The 22,374-nt window shown below is 38.3% G+C and overlaps 1 protein-coding gene across 1 annotated transcript in view; it reads left to right on the forward strand.

Annotated features, from left to right (window-relative positions):
• Nucleotides 1-20,501, forward strand: part of SYNJ2BP (synaptojanin 2 binding protein) — a 32,537-nt gene extending 12,036 nt beyond the window's left edge. Inside the window, exons 2-4 of the mRNA XM_019733543.2 lie at nt 5,423-5,559; nt 15,178-15,273; nt 16,051-20,501. Coding sequence (XP_019589102.1) covers nt 5,423-5,559; nt 15,178-15,273; nt 16,051-16,191 — 374 coding nt within the window. The 3' untranslated portion in view covers nt 16,192-20,501. The remainder of the gene's footprint in view (nt 1-5,422; nt 5,560-15,177; nt 15,274-16,050) is intronic.
• Nucleotides 20,502-22,374: the final 1,873 nt, after the last annotated feature.

Raw genomic sequence — 22,374 nt, forward strand, 5'->3', positions numbered from 1 at the left:
AACCAATATTGTATGATTCCACTTATATGAGGTACATAGAGTAGACAAACTCATAGAAACAGAAAGTGTAACAGAGGTTACTAGGGGCTGGGGCAAGGAGGAGTGAGGAGTTATTCTTTAATGGGTACAGAATTTTTGTTTTGTATGATAAAGGTTCTGAATATGTATAGTGGTGATGATTGCATAACGTTATGAATGTGCTTAATGCCACTGAATTAATGTCACAGACTTAAAAATGGTTAAAATGTTAAATTTTATGTTACATATGTTTTACCGCTAAACAAACTGAGTGTGTGTCCAATGCAGTTTGATTTTTATGTTATGTATGTTTATTTTATCACAAAATAATTAAATAGTGTCCAATAGAGTTGGATTGCTGTCTAGGGGAAATTAGTAAGATTATCTTGGGACAGAAAAAGCCTGCAAGTAGATAGGGGGAAAACAAGGTGTTTGTCGATCTGGTGTTTATAACTCAACAAGTAGCTATCATCATTGATGTTAATTGACTGTTTTGTTTCATTTATGTCAAGAATTATTTCCAGAATAACAGATTGTTGAATGCTGGTCTTTTATTTTATAACTTTTAGATTTAATAAACAAAAATCTGAATGAAATGAAGGGTTGTTCCTTCTCTGGCCTGAAAGTAAGCACTAGGGACCCTGACTAAGGTGACAGATCTCCAGAATGACCCAATTCTTCCTTTGGAATAGATTACCTACCCTTTGGGGCTGTTCTACAGCCATTATCCCAACTTTACTTATTCAGAGCCATCCCAAAGACAAATGGACTCCCATGATACCCAGCAGTGCTTTGCAGACTTTTTTTTCTCAATCAGTTGTTCATGTTTTTTACAAAGATACGGTATAGCAAAGTGGTTTAAAACTCACACTTTGTAATCAAACATCCTGACTTTAGTGTCTTGGCTTTGCGCGAAGAGCTAACTGTGACCTAATCTCTTTATGCCTCACCTTTTAAATTCATCCCTAAAATATGAGCAATAATCACTTCATATGTTTGTTGAGAAGATTAAATGAGATAATGATGTCAAGTACATAGCATAGTACCTGGTACATATTTAATGCTTGGTAAATCTTAGGTGTTGCTGCTGCTCTTATTCATAAAGAAGCCCGAGGTCCAGGCCTGGAGACAGGAGGCGTCCGCAAGAAGGCATTTCTTGTTTAAACTTTCCAAAGCTCTTAACTTAGGCTCACTTTCTTTCTTTCCCAGTACTACGGAGAAGGAGGTGTCATCTTTACTTTTCGTGTGTTTAGACTTCTCTTCTAAATTAGAAACTAAGCAACCCATTTCAATCTTGCCACTATAAACCAAGTTAATTTTAGACTAATAAAGAATAAGAAGTATTTATATAGCAAAAGAAGCTGCAACTCGGGATACATAGGTGGCAACCTAAATTGTGCTCGGGGAGAACAAAGAAAGGCAGAGTTCATAAGGGCAAAAACCACAAAACGTAATTCTTTCATGCAAATGAAGGATTATTGTCTAGGTTAGTTCCAGTATGCAAACAAGGGAGGCAGAAACTACCAAAAAGAGGTAAAGTCCCTATGTGTCCATGTAGCAGTTGTTGCAGGATGTTTATGGCTTAGCCTTGAGCTGAGTTTAGCAACAGCTTTAGCGCTTCATAGCAGATCTGAGAACTGAGGCACAGGACTCACATAGGCTGCAGAAGCCCCGCTTTCTTAACCGCCTCCTGACTCCATTTTTGGGTCCCCTGATATTAGTGACTGTTTTAGATATTTTGGTTCACACCACATTTTAAAATTTATTTTTTAAAAAGCCTGTTGAATCCAGGTCTTTTCCTTTGTCCTCTCTCATCAACGCCTTTTGGATTATAGATGCTGAGGAATGAATTAATTACATTCTTTCGCTCTATAATATTGTCATCATCAGGACATGCAAAGTCCCTTTCTGGTTTTATTTTTACCCTTCATTCCTCATCCTGTATCCTTCCCCCATAGTTACCCATTCTAATGGGTCTTTACATGTCCTTAAATATGCATGCATTTTTGTAAATAGGTAATATTGTTTTGTGTGTATGGGTTTTAATTTATAAGAAGATACCGTGCTATTAATATCAACGCTACATTTTAAAACTTTGTTATTTTACACATGATTTTTCAGTGCTCCTAACTTTTAACTATATTTTATTTATCCCCCAAAGAATGGATGCCTGAATTACCATTATATCCACACTATTACAAAATGTACTGCAGTTAACATATTTTTACATTATCGTTTATAGATAGGATGATCACATTGGTCCAAACTGAAATGCTTTTGAAATTGAAAAGGAATATTTTGATTACACAGGGACAACAAGGGTATATTAAGACTCCCAGACAAACCAGGATATGTGGTCCAACCTGTTCATGGAATGTCCTAGAATACAACCCATAATTAGCAGATATGTACTGGGATAGCCCTTCTGCTTCTGGTTGTTTCCATCCGACATCTGTTGCAGTTGGTTGGTGCATGTGCTTGACTGATTGCTGCTTATTTTAAATACCACATTTACTAGAAACTACTAATGAGGGCGGATGTCTGGGTCACAGGTTATAGACATACTTAATTTCAATAAATTTGAGGTCTGGTTCAGTCTTGTCCTATTAATAGATGGACAGACTTTTTAATCTCTTTGTCTTCCTATATTTCAGGACTTTTCACACTTGTACTGTGTAGTTATTCATCCTTTCTCCATCAAACTATCTGGTTTGCGGCTGTAGTCGGTATTGCTAGTTTATTGGCAACTACTCGTAGTGCGGCTACTCAATAGAGCAACCACTATGTAGTTTATAAAGATTTTTTCAGATTTTATGTAATTGGACCCTAACAATTACCTTCTGGGGTAGAGTGGGCAGCATTTGTAACCCTTATGTTACAGAAAAGGAAGCTGAGGAGCAGAGGTACCCTGACTTGTTTTAGGCCACATATCTCATAAGTTATGGAATTAAATTTGTGACCAGGTCTTCTGACTTCAGCGTGCTTCTGCAAAATTTGAAAGGGACAGGGAAAAGGGTAAATTTTTGTTCATGGTTAAAGCAGGGCATGTCCTGTTTACCTTTATGCCTTTCTCAGATCATAACACAGTCCCTGACACATAGTAAATGGTCAGTAATTTTTAAATGAACAAATGAACTAGGGATTATGTAGGTAACCAACCATAGGGCCCAGGTTTGAATTGGTAATGCTGCTCACTCAGTGCCTTGGTGATTACGGTTTATTACAGCAATGCTTTGAATTATAAGTGAATTCGGTTCTATAAATGTTCTGGCTGAAGAAAGAGATTTCACGTCAGTCCAGGAGTTCTTATGTTAAGTGGTGTGGTTCATTTACATCTGAAGTAGCAGTAGGTTATAAAAATGCCTATGTAAAGTGATTTCTCAGGGAAGTAGAGTGCATTTGTTTATAGGAAATTTCGATAAGATTTGTTCTACTCTACTTTTTTAGACACTGTTCTGTAGGTTTAAATAACCAGTAGCAAAGTTTCCTCCTTCTAACTAATATATTACATTCAACTGCTGAACACATGCTTCCTACCCAAGGTCCCAGGGGCAGCTGTAGTGTTTGGTGAGGATGTTGGATTTCATTGAAAGATTTTCTCCAAATAGTTCGTCCCAGTATTGAAAGAGGCTGCTTGGCCTCAGCCACTTTGCTCAAACCTGTCACACTTTTGAAGTCATTTCAGAAGCTTCCATAATCAGGTTCCATCTATCTTTCCATCTTATCTCAAATAACTACGCACCATCCCCTTTCCAAAACCTCCCACCCACTATAATACAAATTAAGTGTTCTAAGAGAAACTATTTAGTAACTTAAATTTTTCATACCCTACCCTTCAAGGAAGTTGAAATAGTCATCTTCCAGAAGTTGTTCTTTCTATCGTATCTTAAATCCCTCTTTTCATTCTCTAGCTGCAAATACTCTGTGCACAATGTGTGCTATTTAAGTTAAATGTCCCCTGCTGCTTCTCTCTTTAGCCATACGTTTCTTTAAAACACAGATTGCTTTGCTAGTGCTTGTATTAATACTATGAGCTTTTCGTGTAAGCTTTCAGCCCCCCAATGGGGAGAACTTTTAGAAAGTCCACATGTCTCTGTAAGTATGTTTTCTATTGAAACCAGTATTAGTCTAGTGATTATGGCTGTTCCTTCCAGTTGTGCTACCAGATTTTTGTTTTTTAATTGTTTTGAAACTATCTTTTTTTCTCTGCAATCTGGCTGTGAATTCTACAGTAACTGACATAAAGAAAACCCTAGAGAAGTTCCTTTTTTCCCCCTTTCTTTTTAATGCATAGGTAAAATCTCTTTATAACAATGGTTTTAGTGAAGTGAAATTCTTCCCACAACTTAGTGGTTGGTCCATGGAAATAGTACTTTGGTAGTCAGTTTTAATTTTTTTTTAATTTAATTTTATTATGGTAAGAACACCTAAATGATATTTACTCTCTTAACAGATTTTAAGTGAACAGTACACTTTCTTATCTATAGGCACAATGTCCTAAATCAGATCCCTAGAACTTACTAATCTTGAATAACTGAAATTTTATGCCCATTTAAAATAGTCACTCTTAGAAGAGAAAAATAGAATGGTAGTTGCCAGGGGCTAGGGAGAAGAGGAAATGGGGAGTTGCTAATCATTGAATAGTCAGTTTTCTACCATAAGTAAAATTTGGCAATCACTATACCCAAGTATGTGGTTGTTTGCACTTGAGGTAGAAAAGTAAGGAAGATTGAATTTGGTGACTTAGTCCGACTATGAAGCATCAGTTACCTTTCCATTTCCCAGGTTTCCTGCTAACACCTACACTACTGCCCCCTCAACTCAAATTAGAAAAAATAAATGAAACTCGCACGACCGTTTCTTCCAAAACACCACATACACAAATTCTCCCAAAGGTTTGGAGAAGTATGGAGGGGAAGGTTTGGTTAGGAATCTCTTGTCCACTAAATTAGGAATAGTACATTTGCCAATTACTTAAAAGCATGGCTTCTTCTCATGAACACAGCTAACCCTCTTATATTAATAATAGTCAGGAATTATTGGGTCCTCTTAATGGCACCAACAGAATCAGAATCAAGTGTGAGCAGAAGCACACCTGACAGGAATCACTGTTCTTTCACTGAGTCAGTATAGCTGTTTTTTGTTATACTCAACAAACCATGATGATCACTGTGTTTGTATTTCTAGTTCTACCTGGTCTGACAGGGCATCTCTAGGTGCTCTTGACCTCTGTTGGCGGTAGTACACACTGACCTTGCCATGACTGTTCACCAGCTGCATCACAGACTGACTCACTAGTCTCCCCTCTCCACCAGGCCTTTCCTCTCTCTTCATCCTACTCTGCTCGGATCCCTTTCTTTCTCTTCACCCCGTCTCCTTCACACCTCCTCCCCGATTTTCTCAGGGCTGGGCTTCAACATCATCGGTGGGACAGACCAGCAGGATGTCTCCAATGACAGTGGCATCTACGTCAGTCGCATCAAAGAGAACGGAGCTGCGGCCCTGGATGGGCGGCTCCAGGAGGGTGATAAGATCCTTTCGGTGAGAACTGGCTTCGGCCTCCCACACTGTCCCTTGCTCCCTAGACCCTCGTTCCTACTCCTCGCCCTTCCTGGGGAAGATTCCTGCCTGCCTTTTTGGTTCTGGAAATTCCAAATTCTAGAATTCAGCGGGAGGGACCTTGATCATTCACCTTTTCCATCCCTCCCATAGAGTATGGAGGATACTACCTCACTTGATAGACAAAGCAAATTAAGTCCAGAATGTGAAGCTACTTACCCAAGTTCAAAAACATGAAACAGGGAAAGCTGAGGGACTGGCAGGTCAGTGGAGGCATTTAAAACCCACAATTTTTGTCATTCTTCTGTCACACTTTTATCACCTCCCTATTGTCAATGAAAACACTAATATGCCTTCCTTTACTCCAAAAGTGGCAAAAAAAGGAAGGTAGGAATTGTTCTTTTTAGACTTAGAGCCCTTTTTTACCCATTAAGATAAAGAATTGGAATGCAGTCTGATTTGGGTACCTGCCCACTGTGCTCCCGTGTCACACTGCTAATGTACCTAGTGGTACCCTTACTACACGGTCAGCATTCGTTTATTATTTTCTGGAAGTTCCTCAAGGGCAAAAACCAGATCGTTTTCTAACCTTTCACCTTCTAGCACAGCGCTCACTATATATTTAACAAATTGACAAGTTAGTCGTTCAGGGAAGCTCAGCAAGCTTGGCTGATCCACTTTAGTCCTTCTCACTGACCATTTTGCCTCTTTTCAGTCCATTAAGCTTCTAGACCCCTGTTAATCTGTTGACATAGAGGCAGTGATAATCTACCTTTTATTTCTAAGGATATGTAGAAGTTAAAAAGCAGATTATTTCCTATAACTCCTAGGAGAAAGACATTCTACAAACATGAAATCACCCTGAGTGGTACATTAAGGAAAACTTGAGAATGGGTTGTTACAGTAAGGTATGGCATGTAGTTAGAAACTATGCAGCCTAATACTTTGACATAAGAGGGACTCGAAAAGTATAGGGGTTAAGACGGGAGCCATATTCAAACAGCTTTGGTTAAAGGTAGATTACGGGAAAATGAGAATGGGTAGAAGTTTTTGTGAGCTATATGCTAAGCAATGTTCTGAGAACTTTAAACTTATTTAATATTGTAGTAATTCCATAAGGTGGGTACAATTATTATGCTTATTTTGCAGCTAAGGAAGCTGAGGCTTGGTAAGGTCAAGCAGCTTGCCAAAGTCACATAAGTTGTGAGTGACAGAGGACTAAAACTTTGGTCTGTCTGAATTTGGAACCTGTACTCTTAACATACCATACTGCCTCATAAAAAGTAAATGAGGAGCTAGGATTAGTTACCCTAAACAGAACGTTGCATGGTGAATTAATAGTAGATTTTATGTAGGTTTTATATAAAAACTGAAATTAGTGTTTCTATGAAGGGTAGAATTAGACAGGGAGAAAAGGACACAAACCTCAATGCGAGAGAATTTATTAGACATAGGCTGAGATGAGGAGCCTTTCTTCATTGCCTCCTAGAGAAAGAAATTATTGAAAGGCTACTCAAGTTTTTAAAAGGGGTAGGAGATAAATGTCAATGAAGAGAAAAGTAGATGTCTAAAAAAACTCAGCTCACTTGACCTTAACATTTATAGCAAAGAGGATTTCACTTTATCAAAATACAAGAAATATTACAAAGACCTATACAAGATATTAAATATTACAAATATGTATATAACACATTACAAAGAGTGATTCAAGTTTATGTTCTGGCCAATTAAGGAAAAGACGTGTGAAAGAAGAGGAGAAAATGCAAGGCAGATACAGAGAGAAAAAAAAACAGAGAAAAAGTTGGAGCATCTCTTGTGTAGAAGAGAAAAAGCTCAGCATATCCTCTGCATTCTATCTAGCACTACATTCATTGACTCCAGTTTCCCTTTCAAGGGTTTGCTCCAAAATTCTTTCTAGATCCCATTCCTTAAGAAATAGTGCCCCTGTTGCCTCACTCACCATCCTATTCCCTCTCTACCCTTAAGTGAACTTGTTAGGCATTAAGCATTAAACGGTTACGTCCATGCTTTAGCTTACTTTATCCCTTTTATGTACTTAAGCATTCATTTATTATTGGCTTTGGAGTCTCTGTAAAATGATACTAAAGTATTGATTAGCCTATATTCCCATTTATTCTTTATGGGCTTTCCTGTTCTCCTCACGTGGAGAATTTTTCCATGTTATAAAATATGCCCCAACTCTTTCTTTTAACTTTTGCTAGATAATCAAACTAAGAATATGTCCCTTCCTTAGCATATACCCATTTTGGATAACTAATAGAAGTATCATTAAGTGATCTAGATTTCCTGGGAGTTGTTACTATTAATGTAATCTTTCCATTTCTCCCGAAATACCCATGTTTTGTCTTAATTTCTAGTTCTAAAATTAAATAACTCCATGATTTATTATGCGGTTTTCCCTTTCTCATCAAAAGTGAAATTTAATTTTTTGTAATCATGGTGGATGATTTAAACTAAAAAAGAAAAGAAATTTCTTTAATGAATGTAAATGACATTTAAGGCCCTGTTATATCTGACAAGCATGAAACAAAAACAGATATTACCAATAGCAGAACAGACCTGAAGTTGAGATGAGGGCTGGAGATTCCTCACCCAAAGTTCATTTTTTGTGTGTGATGGTGAAGATGGTTTAACATTTGTATAGATTATCAGGGAACCTGGGGAAATTTTATTTTTGTGGGAAAAAAACTAAACTGTCTAGTTTTCTCATTCCTCCCATATGTCTGCCTAAATGAAGGGAGGTGGATAGTCAAGAATAATCCATCCTCGGTCACTGTACTTATTATGAAGCTCAGGGTGATGGGAGCTGGTTATTATGCTGCACAGATGAACGTTCCATTTTGACCAAACCCCTTACATAACAAAAATGGCACAGATTGGGCTGTTACTCAGCTGCATTTAATATTCTCTTCAAATACAATTAGTAACTTGGTGAATGAAAGAGTTGAGTAGTCATCAACATTTATCAACTATTGTACTTGATGGCCTGCAGAGCACTGTGCCAGGTGCTATGGAAAATTAAGACTTGTCTCTGGCCTTAGCTAAGAAATCAATGGGAAAGACCCACTAAAAACCCTCATCCAATCAGCTGCAGAGACATTGAAATATACGGACCCCTTTAGACAGTGTACCTCTAAGGAGGAGCCTTTGTCTTCTCATCTCCATATTCCCAGCACAAAGGCCTGTAGCTGGCACAGAGTAAGCATCTAGTAAATTAGTTGTTCTGTGAATGAATTATCGCATAACTGACTTTTTTGGTTGGGCCTGATTAATTGGAACTGGATCATTTTATTTCTTCTTTCAACTTTGATGAAAAAAGAGACCCCTCCCCCCCAAAAAAAATTGCAGTTCATTTCAGCATCTTCGTTAAAAATTAAAATATCCAGAATGTAATCTGATCAGTGCTTATTAAATTGAACCCATTCTTTCTCTACATCTTACACATCTGCATTTATATTATCCTATAGTTAGAGCTCTTGCAACGCTAACATTATCCTGAGATAATCTTAGATTATCCTGAGGCAATTCAAAATTATTGATCATCAAAGAAAATGAATTTAAACTCCGTTTACTCATTTCTTAAGGCAGGAAATAGGAAATGCATTTTTAAAGACTGCTAACAACCATAGTTAAGGCAAAAAAATTGTATGTTTCCCCATCAGTTAACTAGAACACAGCCATCCCAATTCTCTGAACATTTAATCCGCAAAATTGTCTAGCATATTGCAAATTTGCCATATCTCAGGTTCAGTAAAAGTTACTATTCCATAAGTTAAGGAAGCTGAAGTAGCAAGTTTAATAGTGTTCTAAGATTTCTAAGTTTAGTAGCTGAAAATGCGGTCTAAGGACCATCTGGCCATTACCTGGGAGCTTGTTAGAAATGCCGAGTCTCAGGAACCTTCCCTGACCTGCATTATAACAGGATCCCTGGGTAAGTGTGAATAAAGTGAGAGAAGCACTTCAGTAGACAAGTGTCTTTCAAACCTTTTAAATTGTGGCCTGTAATAGGAAATACATGTGTACATACACACACAACACACACACACACTTGAAACAAGGTTTAACAAAATAATACTTATTTCTTCTATATGTGATGCCTTCTGACATGTTTTGTTTTCTTCTCATTTCATTTTAAAACAATTCAATACTGGTCTTGACCCACTGGATTGACGTCACTATCTTTTGTAATGGGTCACCAGACCGATACCTGAAAAATCACTACTCCAGTAAATGGAAAATCATTGATGAAATCCGTGGGTGCACAGAATATGTATTAAGTAGGGAAAGTAGGCTGGATACGGGGACCAGTTAGAAGACTGTTTCAGGCAGTTTAGGTTAGAGCTAACTCAAACTTCAGAATCACCTGGAGGGCTTGTTAAAACATAGATTGCTATGATGGGGCCTACTAATTTTCACTTTGAACAAGTTCCCAGGTTAATGCTAATGCTGGTGATTTGGGGGCCACACTTTGAGACCCTCTGGTCTATGTTAGTAAAAAGATGGTAATAAAGAGTGGATTCCACATATATTTAGGGGTAAAGTCTACAGAACTTGGTGGTTAGTCAATATGAAATGAATGTGTAAAAATGCTTAGAGGAGGTAAATGTTGGAGAGCAAATTTGGCTTTGGAGTAGAGATGACATTGTGAAGAGAGAAAGAATCATGATTTGTTTTATGGGGCTGGTTTAAGAGGCAAAGTGAGAAATGGTTCTTTAAAAAAGAAATTCCCTTTGCATTTCTAAAAGGACTCTTGTTTGGGTTGTATTTAAAAAAAAAAAAAAAAAAAGCAATTAGAGTAACAGTCCTTATATTAGAATACCTTTCGGCTTAACTGGGAAGGTTGAAAGGCATAACTGGCATAATTTGCCTGTGTCCTGTATAGCACCTTCTGTGTCCTGTATAGCACCTTCTTTTTTTTTTTTTTTTTTTACCTGATGTCACCAATGTCTTTCTTCCCTGTTAGCAGAAGGAGGCTCAGGTGAGGAACAAGATTACACACTAGTCATTGGCAGGTGAAGCTGCCGATGGCGTACAGGCCTTTCAGCTCTGTGTAACACTGAGAATATGGCCGTCAGGCTTTGTGTAGTTAAGGTTTTTGCATGGTGTACTCTGCAACCAAACCTCAGGAATCATGTGACATTTATTATACTCACGTCTTGTTCAAAGCACTATTCAGGTATGATAGGGGCCATAATGATGAGTGGAGATACAACCTCTCCAGGTTATTTACGGTAGAATGTAAAGGGGTGTGGTGTAAGGCAGAGTTCAGCTTGAACTTTAAGATGGTTACTTAGCATGGAGATTCAAAAACGCAAATCAGTCACATCCAGTGGAGTTTTCTAGAAAGGCCTTGTCAATGAAGTGGCAGTTAACTAAATTGCTTTTTTTATTTTAATGCTACTTCAATATATACAAATAAGTAAAAAATGTTAACATATAAACACCTTATATTTTTATACAACTCTGAAAATTTTAAATGTGTTACGTTATATACAAATTAAACTGCAAAATCAGTAAAAATTCAATGTACAGCATTAAAGTGTTGGATAGTGGTATGTTACCAAAATAAAATCCTAGCTTACAATGAAAATTTCTATAATTTAGTGTTTGAAAGTGAAGGTTTTGGGGCTGGATGGCTTGAGTTTGAATCCTGGCTTTGCTGCTTTCGTTCTGTATGCCCATGCACAAGTCGCATAGCCTCTCTAGTTTTATCACTTATAAACTGGGGATTCCTAACTTCTATGACTATTGTGAAGACTAAATAAGATAGTGCATGTAAAGTAAGTATCAGCTCCAGACATAATAAATACGCAGTGATTGCTGGCAATTATTACTGACTACTATGGCAAAGATTATTTTGAACTCAGTATTCCTGCCATTGAATGTCCTATTAGTGACTCAGTTACCCCACTTGCATTCACATTACTTTGAAACTTGGCTCTGATATTGAGCGATGACATCTTGGCATCCGTTGACATGACGGCATCATTAACTTACTTGTCTGAGAGAAAATAAGTACCTATTTCTCTGCAATGAGAAATGCAGTTATCACATGGGTTAGGTTAGTTAAGTGAGTATTCTTACTACAATCAGCAATCTCATGCCTCTTCTCTTCCCCAGGAACTAACTAGAAAATTGAGTCATTGAGAATGACTCAGTTGAGAGAGCCTAGATTTCTTTCCCTGTGGCATATCTATCAAAACAACAACAACAACAAAAACAAAAACAAAAAAAAGCGCATCCTATTTAAGATCAACCTTGGAAGATAAATACAGTTTTTTAAAAGAAAAGTGTATTCAGATGGCAGATACAGCTTAAGCACAAGTATGAAAATAAGAATATATGTTTTTTTATACCACAGGGTCAGTGAGTTACGTGATTTAGCTACAGCATAGGATATATGAAAGGAAATAATGAGAGATTAAATTGGGAAGGTAGGTTTGAGTCATTTCCTGGAGGACTTTGCATACCAGGATGAGAAATGAGGTATGCACTCTTTCTTCCCCTGCTCCTACTTTTGTTTTTGTTTTTGAGCCATAAAGTGGTATGAACAGAATTATACTTGGGGAAGATTGGCCTGGAGACATAGTGTTGAATAGGTTAGAATGGGGGATTACAGTAGTTCAGCTGAAAGTATCCATAGCCTCAAGGGAGAGGTAATAGAAGGAACATAGCACCTGAGGACAGTCATTATGTTAGACCACAGGGTTTGGCAGTATATTGTATGTGAACATTGACAGAGTGGAAAGAGTTTTAAAGTATTATCAAAATTTTAGTTTGAAGGAATGATAGTGGCAATAAGAAGGAAGTTGGAGTAGTCTGGTTTTGTGGGAAGAAATAAAGAGGCTCTGGATATGTTGAATTGGGGTTTAGCAGAATATCCAAATACAGGCACCCAAGCGGATGGCAAATCCAGAAGTAGAAGTAGGGATAAAAATTTGAGAGTGGTCTTGCAGATTATAGTTGAAATTGTGAAAGATCACCGTGGAAGAAAAGATACAGAGAACAAAGAACAACTGACATTGAGGAATATTTACTTAAGAAAGAAGGAAGAAAAAAAGGAATCAGGAATAGTTCAAGAACTAAGAGAGCTATGTATTCATAAGCTAAGACAGGAGGTAACTGCAAAAGGGAGGAGATGGCTGGAGACTGGAAAGGGCTACAGGACTTGGTGATTGGCATTTACTGCGACCTGTGGGACAGCATGCTCTTCCCCTCCCGCTTCATATATTATGAGATTACAAGGGAATAAAGAGTGAATGGGTGCTGAGGAAGTGGAGACAGTGTGTACAAACAGGTCTTTCAACAAGTATTGCAATGAACGAGGAGAGAAGATGGCCAGGAGGTAATGGTGCATTCCAGGAAATATTTGGATTGTTTTCTTAATAGATGAGGATAATTTTAGTTGCGACGGAGCAGAGGGTAATAATAAGCAAGGAATCAAGAAGAGTAAGTGACTACTTAAGTCTATAAGGAGACTAGAAGGACTATGATCTAGAGCACTAGGGGACGGTTTAGCCTCGATAAAGGAAATCGATCTAACTCCGAAACAAGGGGGACGGAGCAGTGAGAGGCTATCAAGAAACTTTGAGGTGGGGGGAGAAAATGGAGAGCATTTTTGTAAGAAGTTCTCAACATTCTCAAGAAAGATAAGGCAAAGGAATCTGATGAGAGGAGAGATGGGCTTTGAAGTTGGGGTTTGCTGGTAGAAAGGTCCGGAGCGGCTGCCACTGCGTCCTTCCTAGAGAGTTCATCAGATGAGCGGGAGGGTTGTGAGGACGTAGCGGGCGTCAGCTGGCACGGCTCCGTGGTGGAGAGTGTGACTGTGTATTTGTCTCCAGGAACATTAAATTCAGTGCTAACAAGGAAGGCCTGGAAAGATGGCAGAAGATCATGGAGACAAGGAATTCTAATAGTTTACCAAGTGCTTGTTGAAATAACAACAGTGTGTCTAACCACTATGCTGTACACCTGAAATTAATATAAAATAATATTGGGGGAATAAAAGCAGAACAAAAACGTAGTGATCTTCCAATAAAAAAAGAACAGAAAAGCAATAATAACAGGAACTCCTAGATAGATAAGGATGCAATTAAAGTCTAAAAAGTTTAAAGGCTTTGATGAGAATAGAGGCTCCTCAGAAGAGGAACCGGAAATGTGACGGGAGTAGAAATTGTGGTTAGTTTTTAAGAGTTTGAGATATTGGAGCTGAAACATGCCTAATGTTGAAGTCCAAGGCTTATGCCAATTGATGACTAACATGGATAGAGCTGGAAACTTAATTTGGGAAGGCAGACAATCTGTAAGTCCAGAGTGTTGGTAGATTAATTCACAAGGATATTGGCAGGAGATAGAGTGAAGGGACTATTATGAGCCTGTAGAAGGAAGACTGACCAGGAAGTCGAGAGGCTGAGTAAGACAACTGCTTGAGTTTCAGCTGAGCAGAGAATAGTTGGTGGGTTAAGGTGGAGGAATAGTACAGAAGGAACAGTAAAACGCAGGGCACTTTGATCTTCCTTCTGGTATTTTAAAAACCCTAACCCTAGCTCCTACACGTACTATGCCTTTTGGCAAATCACCTAACCTTGCTAAGATTCAGTTTCTTCATCTGTGAAAACAAGATAAAAGTAATGTCTGCCTCATAAGATTATTGTGAGAATTAAGTTAGATAATTTATAATGTAAAGCATATAGCACAGAACCTACTAAATAAATACATTAGATGTCCTTTTTGCTGTTGCTGACATTGCCATGTGTAAAAGATAAGTAGAGCTTATATAAAGTGGGCACTGCCGTGTCACTGAGTGCAGCGTAGGATAGATAGCACTTGTGGCCAGTGTTACTCCTGACACTAAAAAGTATTAGGTTGGTGCAAAAGTAATTGCGGTTTTTGCAATTTTTTTTTTTTTTAACCTTTTAAACTGCAATTACTTTTGCACCAATCTAATATTAATACCAGTAGTCCTTCCCATCTCTCACTTCTAAGCCTGACCTACACTGAAACATTTTTTAGGAGTTTGTATCATCACAAATAATGATTTTTAGGAAACTTGAGGAAGATAGGAGTATCCATGGAATCACGGGAAATTGTTCACAATAGAACAAGACCAATAGAATGGGCTAGTAGATTTGTACCACATCAAAATAAATTGTGGGTGAGTTTCATAGACTTACATTTTTAGAGTTGAAGGTGGCAGTGTCAGGCATTAGGAAAAAACCTAGAAGACCATGTCAACTACAGGGAGCCAGGCTGATGCTTGTGGAAGACATATGAATACAGTAAGCATAGCCCAAGTGCCAAAACAAGACAGGCCATAGGAGCTACTAAGATGAAAGAAAAAAAACTTAGGTGCTCTTCAAATAGCCCACGGAACCTCAGTTCTAGGAAAACATAACTTTGAAAATGAAAAAAGTTACATTGGGTTCTAAGTAACTTTACCCATTCTGCTAACTCTTGGAATTTGCTCTGTAGGAGTTTGGGTTTTTTTTTGTTTGTTAGTTTGGTCACATGAGTGTAAATCTTGGACTTAAGAGAGTTCGTGTTCTAGCTCTTACTGCTTTTCCTTGCTGGTTTTGACAGGTGAATGGCCAAGACCTAAAGAACCTGCTGCACCAGGACGCTGTAGACCTCTTTCGTAACGCAGGCTACGCCGTGTCACTGAGAGTGCAGCACAGGGTAGGTGTCTCTGCAGCCAGCAGCCTGGCTCCCGGCTTCTGTGCCTTCTTGGGAGTAAACCCTGTCGCGTAACCCTCAGGGGTGTGTTTAGCTTCTTCTCCTTTTACTTCCACTCTTTTGAAGAGCTTGTCTGGCATAAGAAACGGTCTTCTGGGACTTCTGCTTATCATTAAAGGAAATTCATAACAGTATGCTTGCAACCCAGGTCCTCGCTTCAGGATAATGTGCCTTAAAGTTAAAGTTTGACAACCAAATTAAAATAAAGGGGGAAAAGGTACAACCAGAGTCTTTTTTTTTTTTTTTTTTTTTTTAAGTAGGGAAGGAAACATGTGAAACATGACTGATAATCTTCCTAAGTAAGCATTTCTAGGAAGATGGATGTCCCCTGCCACACCGAAGAATTTCCAGGTTTCCTGTAGGATCAATAGGCTTCATCTCATATCTTCATTTTCCTGATATGATTGATACACAATAGGTTGGTGGAGGTAGTACAAAAACAGAAAGTGAGAGGTTGTCTGACTTACCTTCAGGGGTCCCTTTAGGTCCGAAGCCCAGTAAGGTTAAATGCCTCCCCATCAGACTTACTTTGTTTCCAAAGAATCGGTGATACTGATGTTGTCAACTGAGGACAAACAGACAGGATGCCCTCTGCTAGACGGTGCTTGGGTCTGCAGCTTTGGGTGGTCTAGAGACTCCAGAGCCAGGTAATGTGTCAGCTGAACATTTCAGTTGTCAGCACATATTGTCACTAGAGTTAACACTTTCTTTCCCTTCCAGCTACAGGTGCAGAATGGGCCTATAGGACCTCGAGGTGAAGGGGAACCAAGTGGTATTCCCATAGCCATGGTGCTGGTGCCAGTGTTTGCCCTCACCATGGTGGTGGCTTGGGCCTTCATGAGATACCGGCAACAACTTTGAAAAGCGTCCTTTCTTCCCGCGCTCCCGATGAAGACACATTTCTTCCTTCTCTCACGTCCTCCCCTGCCATTCTTCCGTATCTTTCCCTCTCTCTGCACAAGCTAACACATGATTGAAAGAAATTCCTTCCCATCCAGACCTTGCTGTTCAAAATCTCCAAATCCTCGTATTCTAATGGGAAAGTAAAGGCATTGTTTGAAGGAAAGCTGAAGAAAAGACTTGCTTAGAACAAATGAGCAGTTACACATGTTACTAGGACTGCCAATAGAAGTTCAGCTACAACCCAAAGAGGGAAAGGTCCAGTCTTCCCATCACCACGAGTGATACCAGTTTTCTTAGCTGGCATGCCTCAAAGGCCAGTTGTGTGATATAAGAGGAAGAGAGGATTTTTCTTTTTAATGATCTTCCTCAGGAAGTTTTTGTGGCCTTTATTTACTTTCTAACTACATACTTGGGTGCCTGTATCAAACAAAAGATAATGAGGAGAGCATTTTTACTTCTTTAAAAAACATATATACACACATATGCATATATGAAAGTATAATAGTAATGCCTTATGGAGAATTAAAGATGTAGAAAGCTATTCTGGTTTCTAGGTTTCTGTGAGGTATGATCTCAAAGTATGATGTAAGGTATGATCTTAATTGAAGTATTTGATACATAGTGGGAGTAAGAGACAGTGAGCTTTACAGGATGCCCCATCTGAGTCATTGAAAAAAAAAGAAAATCGAAGCAACTAATTTAAAATCTTAGAAATCTTATTTTCATAATATTAAGGTGAAGTTGAGGTAAAATGCCATAATCCAGCTTTGCACAAGTCAATCTGTTAAAAAACCTTTGAGATTTAAAGATAAATAAATCTTACCCTAGTGACTTTTTTGCTACCTCATGTCCTGTGAAAGAATCAGCTGGAATGATTGTGGTCAAAACTATAGTGATGGGGCCAAACCAACCCAATGAAAATACTCTAAAAAGGAAAAAGTGTCTCCGTGGGGGCACCTGAACCCTCTCAGGCTGTCTGCTGGTCTTCTCGGGTTCTAATAACAGGCAGAATCCAAGAGAAGGAACTGTTCCCTGGCAGGATGGGCACGACATCAGCCTTGCTTCTGATTCAGTTAAGTTTAGAGCATTTGGATTGCTAGTGTTTTTGAAAAGCTCTACATAGTGGTTATGGCTTTTAATGAATAAACCATTTTGCAGGAAAAGTGGGAAAAAAGAGTTTTGTTTGTCTTAGTGGCAGGGAAGTTTGGTGGGTGTTTCATAGGGAAAGCTTGAGAGAAGGATATAGATGAATGGGTGCTAGGAAATACTAAGGTTATTAATGAGATGGGAATTGAAAGTTGGTTTTCAAGCACTAATGGGGGCTCCCAAGGCTAATTTTCTGGCTTCAAGAAAATCATTTCCAAAAAAAAAATTATTTTCATCCTACAAACACACTGGCAAGACTATAGGCCTTATAGAATCTTGACAGCAAGAGTATGAGGTAAGGAGTTGTGTCTAATTTTTAGCAAGGGTTATCTAGTGAGTATTTTACAAATGTCAATTGCTTATCAGCTTTGTTAAGACATTTTTGCAAAGAAGTGAAATACATATAGCCTCCACCCTAATGGGGTTTTTGGTTCCAGTTGGGACAAGAAAACTTACACATATAAAAATGAAATTAGCTGTATAGGCAGGGCAATGTAAGTTAGTGTCGCATTTATATTGCCGACAGCAAAAGAGAATGGTTACTGAATTTGAGACACTTGAGAAAGTTCCATGGAGGAAGGGGACAAGTTGAGGACCCTTGAGCTCACAGTCTAGTAGGAGAGTTCATAAATAGATGAAAAATTAAAAGTATATCATCAGATTAAATAAAAGTTGAAAACAATAAAATAAATGGTACAGAACACGATGCAGCAGCAAAGACGTGCAGACAACCATCACTTTTTTAGGAATTCAGAAAAAGAAAGCTGTCAGGTAATGACATGAGGCCAGAGTAGAAAGGGAAGGCTTTTAAAAATAAAAATCCCAGAAAGACTTTGCCCTCTCAGTCAACTATTCGTATAGGGAGAAACTTGCTTTAAGCAATCCTGATGTGACTTACGCCTTTAGACCTGAACTGTTCAGTGCCTTTGAGATTCACTCGGACGATTGCGCTTGTAGGTTCCACAGAGAAATGCTGACAGTATTCTAGTTCCCACCGCAACCCGCCCCGCTGTGGAGGCACAGCCCGATGCCCTCCCTGTATCTGGAGGTCTGTGCAGTAGCTTCTGCAGTGGGTCTGCTGCTTCCAAGATTCAGCTCAGGGTCTGGACATTAACTCCTGAGAGGACCCGACACGTGCAAAATGAAGCACAATGGCAAGCAGGAAGGAATGCTATTTAGTTTTTTATTTGTTGACATGTATGTAAAAGAACACCCATCCCATTGTCGGTGGAAGTTTTGATTTGGTTAATAATAGGGATTCTGATGCACTTTAATAATTTAGGTTTTTTCTGGAATTGAATAGCATTTAAAGATCAACATACTAAATTTTTAGGCAGATATGCTATTATATTATTTCTCATTCTCTAGAAGACTTATAGATAAGATATCGGAGTCCATTGTAGGTCATTAAAAACATTCATGCTCTTTATAAATTCAATCTAATATTTCTGGCACTTTATAGATTGTATCTTATATTCCTACCACCTAAATTACTGTATTCAAAGTTTTAAAAAATGAATGAAAGTATTTTTAAGACGATATACTTAAAACACTTCTCTATATCACATTGCTTCAATCATCTCTTTCCTTCTGCCAAGTTTTAATCTGTGCTATTGATTTAACTTAATCACAGCATCTAACCATGTATAATGGAAAAAGGAAATTAATATTTGTTACTGCATTCTGTGCCAGGTACTGTACTAAACCCTGATTGGTAACACTGTTTATGCCTCACAACTCCGATCTAAGTATTGTTATAAAGACACTAAAGAAAAGATAATAAAATTACTTTCCTAAGGTTACATCAGTGGTAATAATAGAATCAGGATTTAAACTCAACTTCAGGTGCCACCATCAATGATACTTCCTCACTGGCAGTGGTTGTCAAAGTGAGGTCTCTGGACAAAAGCATCAGCATTATGTGAGGACGGGTGGCCGGTTAGCTCAGTCGGTTAGCGCGCGTGCTACTAACACAAAGTTGCCGGTTCGATCCCCACCTGGGCCACTTTGAGCTGCGCCCTTCTTTAAAAAAAGGGGGGGGGGAACATTATGTGAGGACTTGCTAGAAAAGCAAATTCTTGGGCTTCACCCCAGACCTGAATCAAAATGGGGAGGGCACCCACCAATCTGTTTTAATAAGCCCTCTAGGTGACTGATTCAGCTAACATTTGAGAATTACTGCTGTATGCCAGTAATTGTCCCCTTTTCCTCAGGTTGGAATTATCTAGAGAGTTTGTAAAAATTCTCATGCGTGGGCTGCACCTAGATGAATTCAATACAATCTCGGGGATGGGACTCGGGCCCTAATAAAATTAATTTCATCACGTGATTCCAGTGTGCAATGTCAGTAAAAAATGCTGTATGGCATTTAAACCTAGACACTACATAAGTTACAGACAGTGCTCCAGCCAAAAATGAAATTTCTCTAGGGCCTTTTTTAGAGACCCTCTCTTCGTGAGCTGCTTTCCCAAGCATAGGTGTAGAATAGGAAGTGGCTTCTGATTTGCTAAGGACTGACCAACCTCCAGCAAAATGTATTAGTGGGTGTTTCAGGTTGTGCATCTGTTAACGAACCAAATGTAGAACATTGGCGTCAAAGGGAACCAGAAAGATTCTAGGATGAATCTGTCCTAGAGATGAGAAAATCAAGGCTCAGAGAGGTGAGCTAATAACCCAGAGCAAAGACAGTTTGTTGCAGAGGTGCTCTTTCTGTCTCATTTATGTCTTGAATGTGTCCACTACATGATCATATGCAAAACTATCCTTTTTATCTTAGTCCATTTCCATCTTCTCTCTTTGGACCTTAAATAAAGACCAGGAGAACTGATTGACAGCTTAAGTGTACTGCAAGCATCATGCAAAATTGGGAGATGCCACAGAATAATCTGAGGAAGACCTAAGACCAAGTTCAATTAAGTGAGCTCTTCTGAGACTAATTCCAGTAGTTCTAAACTAGAGAAGTATGTTTTTTGATGTTCGACATTGTTTTTATTGTGTAAATAAGCAACTTAAGATGTATTTAAGAAATGAAACAACATAAGGAATATTAAGCTGTCAAGTATGTATGGGAGTGGAGTTTATGTAATTTCATGTGGAGTCAATAAAGATTTTATTCTACTCAACTTGAGTTAAAATTTATCTTTGGACGGGTGAGGGTTTTTCCTTCATTCAATAAATGAGTGCGTACTATGTGCTGGGTGTTGAGGATACAAAGATAAATAAGATATAGTCACTCTAAGCTGAAATAGCTCATTATCAGAAGGTGGTGGAGTATTTGTTGGTAATTTCGATGTTAAAGTATTTTTCTAACATCATCTAGAAGCAGAAAGTTGAGTGATGAAGCTCTCTACCTCTCACCTATAATAGGTTTAGAGTTGATTATCTTGGGGTAGGGCTCTTTGCTGTTTCTTTTTAATCGGCAAATCTTTGAGACCAGCACTTACATTCCAAAGGGCAATTGTGATGCAAAGGAAGACAGTATTAAGGAATTATGTTCTGGTCAGTTCTTAACAGCTGTAGACTCCTGATGTTGATATTTGTATGTGTAGACTACGTAGCACTTGATTTGCTTACCTGATGCACTTGATGATACTGTAATAACATCCACTATAAGAAAGTATTGCTGTGTCTAAGGAATCAAGTTAGAGCAAACACTATGTCTTGTTTCTAAATTTTGTCCTTACTGTTCATAACCACCTTTTCGCATGGGGAAAGGAAAAGGAGAAGGCTGAAGTATGTTTTCAAATGCAAGTCAATCATTAACGAACAGAGTCATAAAAGAACTTTGTATTTACCGTAACCATTAAATTTGTTGATCAATCACAGGAAATGGGATGATCCTTCTTAGTTTGCAGATTTGCAAATGGAATCACAGAATCGAATTCCATTTTAATTTTCTGTCTGCAATTCTGATTTGAATATGAATTTCTTATTACTGGATATATGTACATTTTACCCCTTGGCCATGTTAGTTCTTACAAGATTATTTTCCTTATGAACCTTGTTTTGCTTCCTTTCTACTTTGATCCTAACATTGCATGGTTGGATCTAAACAGCAATCTGTTTCTCAGACCAAGTAGTAGATGCCCTATAACAACTTGGAAGACACATGGGCATAAAACCGTATTATCACTACAGATTAAATATGTTAATGGTGCCATGAAAATAGATGATAATTTCCTAAACTTTGCTATTTGATACTAGATACAACAAATGAGATAATAGTGTGTCTAAATGTGTCTAGCTCAATATTCACATTCAATAAAAAGTTACTGCATTTGTCAATAATCTTTGCAATCTTTTTTTTCCACCTTATTTTGGAGATTGATGAATAAATTTTTTTTTTGCCAACCTCTTAGAGTAGCACTTCTGACAGAACAATGGAAAGAGGAAAGAAATCTGATCGATTTGAGGCTTAGCTTCGCCACAGGAGAACAGTAAGGACAAAAGAAGGGCACTATCATGTACTACTACTAATAAGAATTGACTAACAATTATTGAACCTTATCAATATTTCAGCTACTGTTCTAAGCATGTGGTCAAGCCTCACAGCAGCTGCTGTCATCATCCTCATTTTACAGATGAGATAAACAAGGCATATAGCGATGAAGTAATTTGCCCAAGTCACACAGCTATTAAGTACCAGAGCTGGGATTTACATCCAGGCAGTCTAGCTCCAGAACCTGCATACATAACCATGGCACTATACTGTCCCCATTCTCCATGGTGGCAGGCACTTACTTCACTGGGGTGCCCTTTTGCAAAACTAATGTCGACAAATTCTCACACAAGACAGTATCAATAATCCTATTTTTCTAGATAAGGTAACCCAGGTTTTAAAGAGGTTAATAACTTGCTCAAGATATATAGCTAGTTAGTTCCATACCTGGGAATTCAAGCCAATGAGAAGTCCACTTCTCAGCATTCCAGAAAAATTGAAGTTTATTATACTGAATTTGGTTCATGCTAGCCCAACCTTTCATTATGGATAATAGG

This window comes from Rhinolophus sinicus, linkage group LG03 (genome assembly GCF_036562045.2).
Source record: "Rhinolophus sinicus isolate RSC01 linkage group LG03, ASM3656204v1, whole genome shotgun sequence".
In the NCBI taxonomy this organism is placed as follows: Eukaryota; Metazoa; Chordata; class Mammalia; order Chiroptera; family Rhinolophidae; genus Rhinolophus; species Rhinolophus sinicus.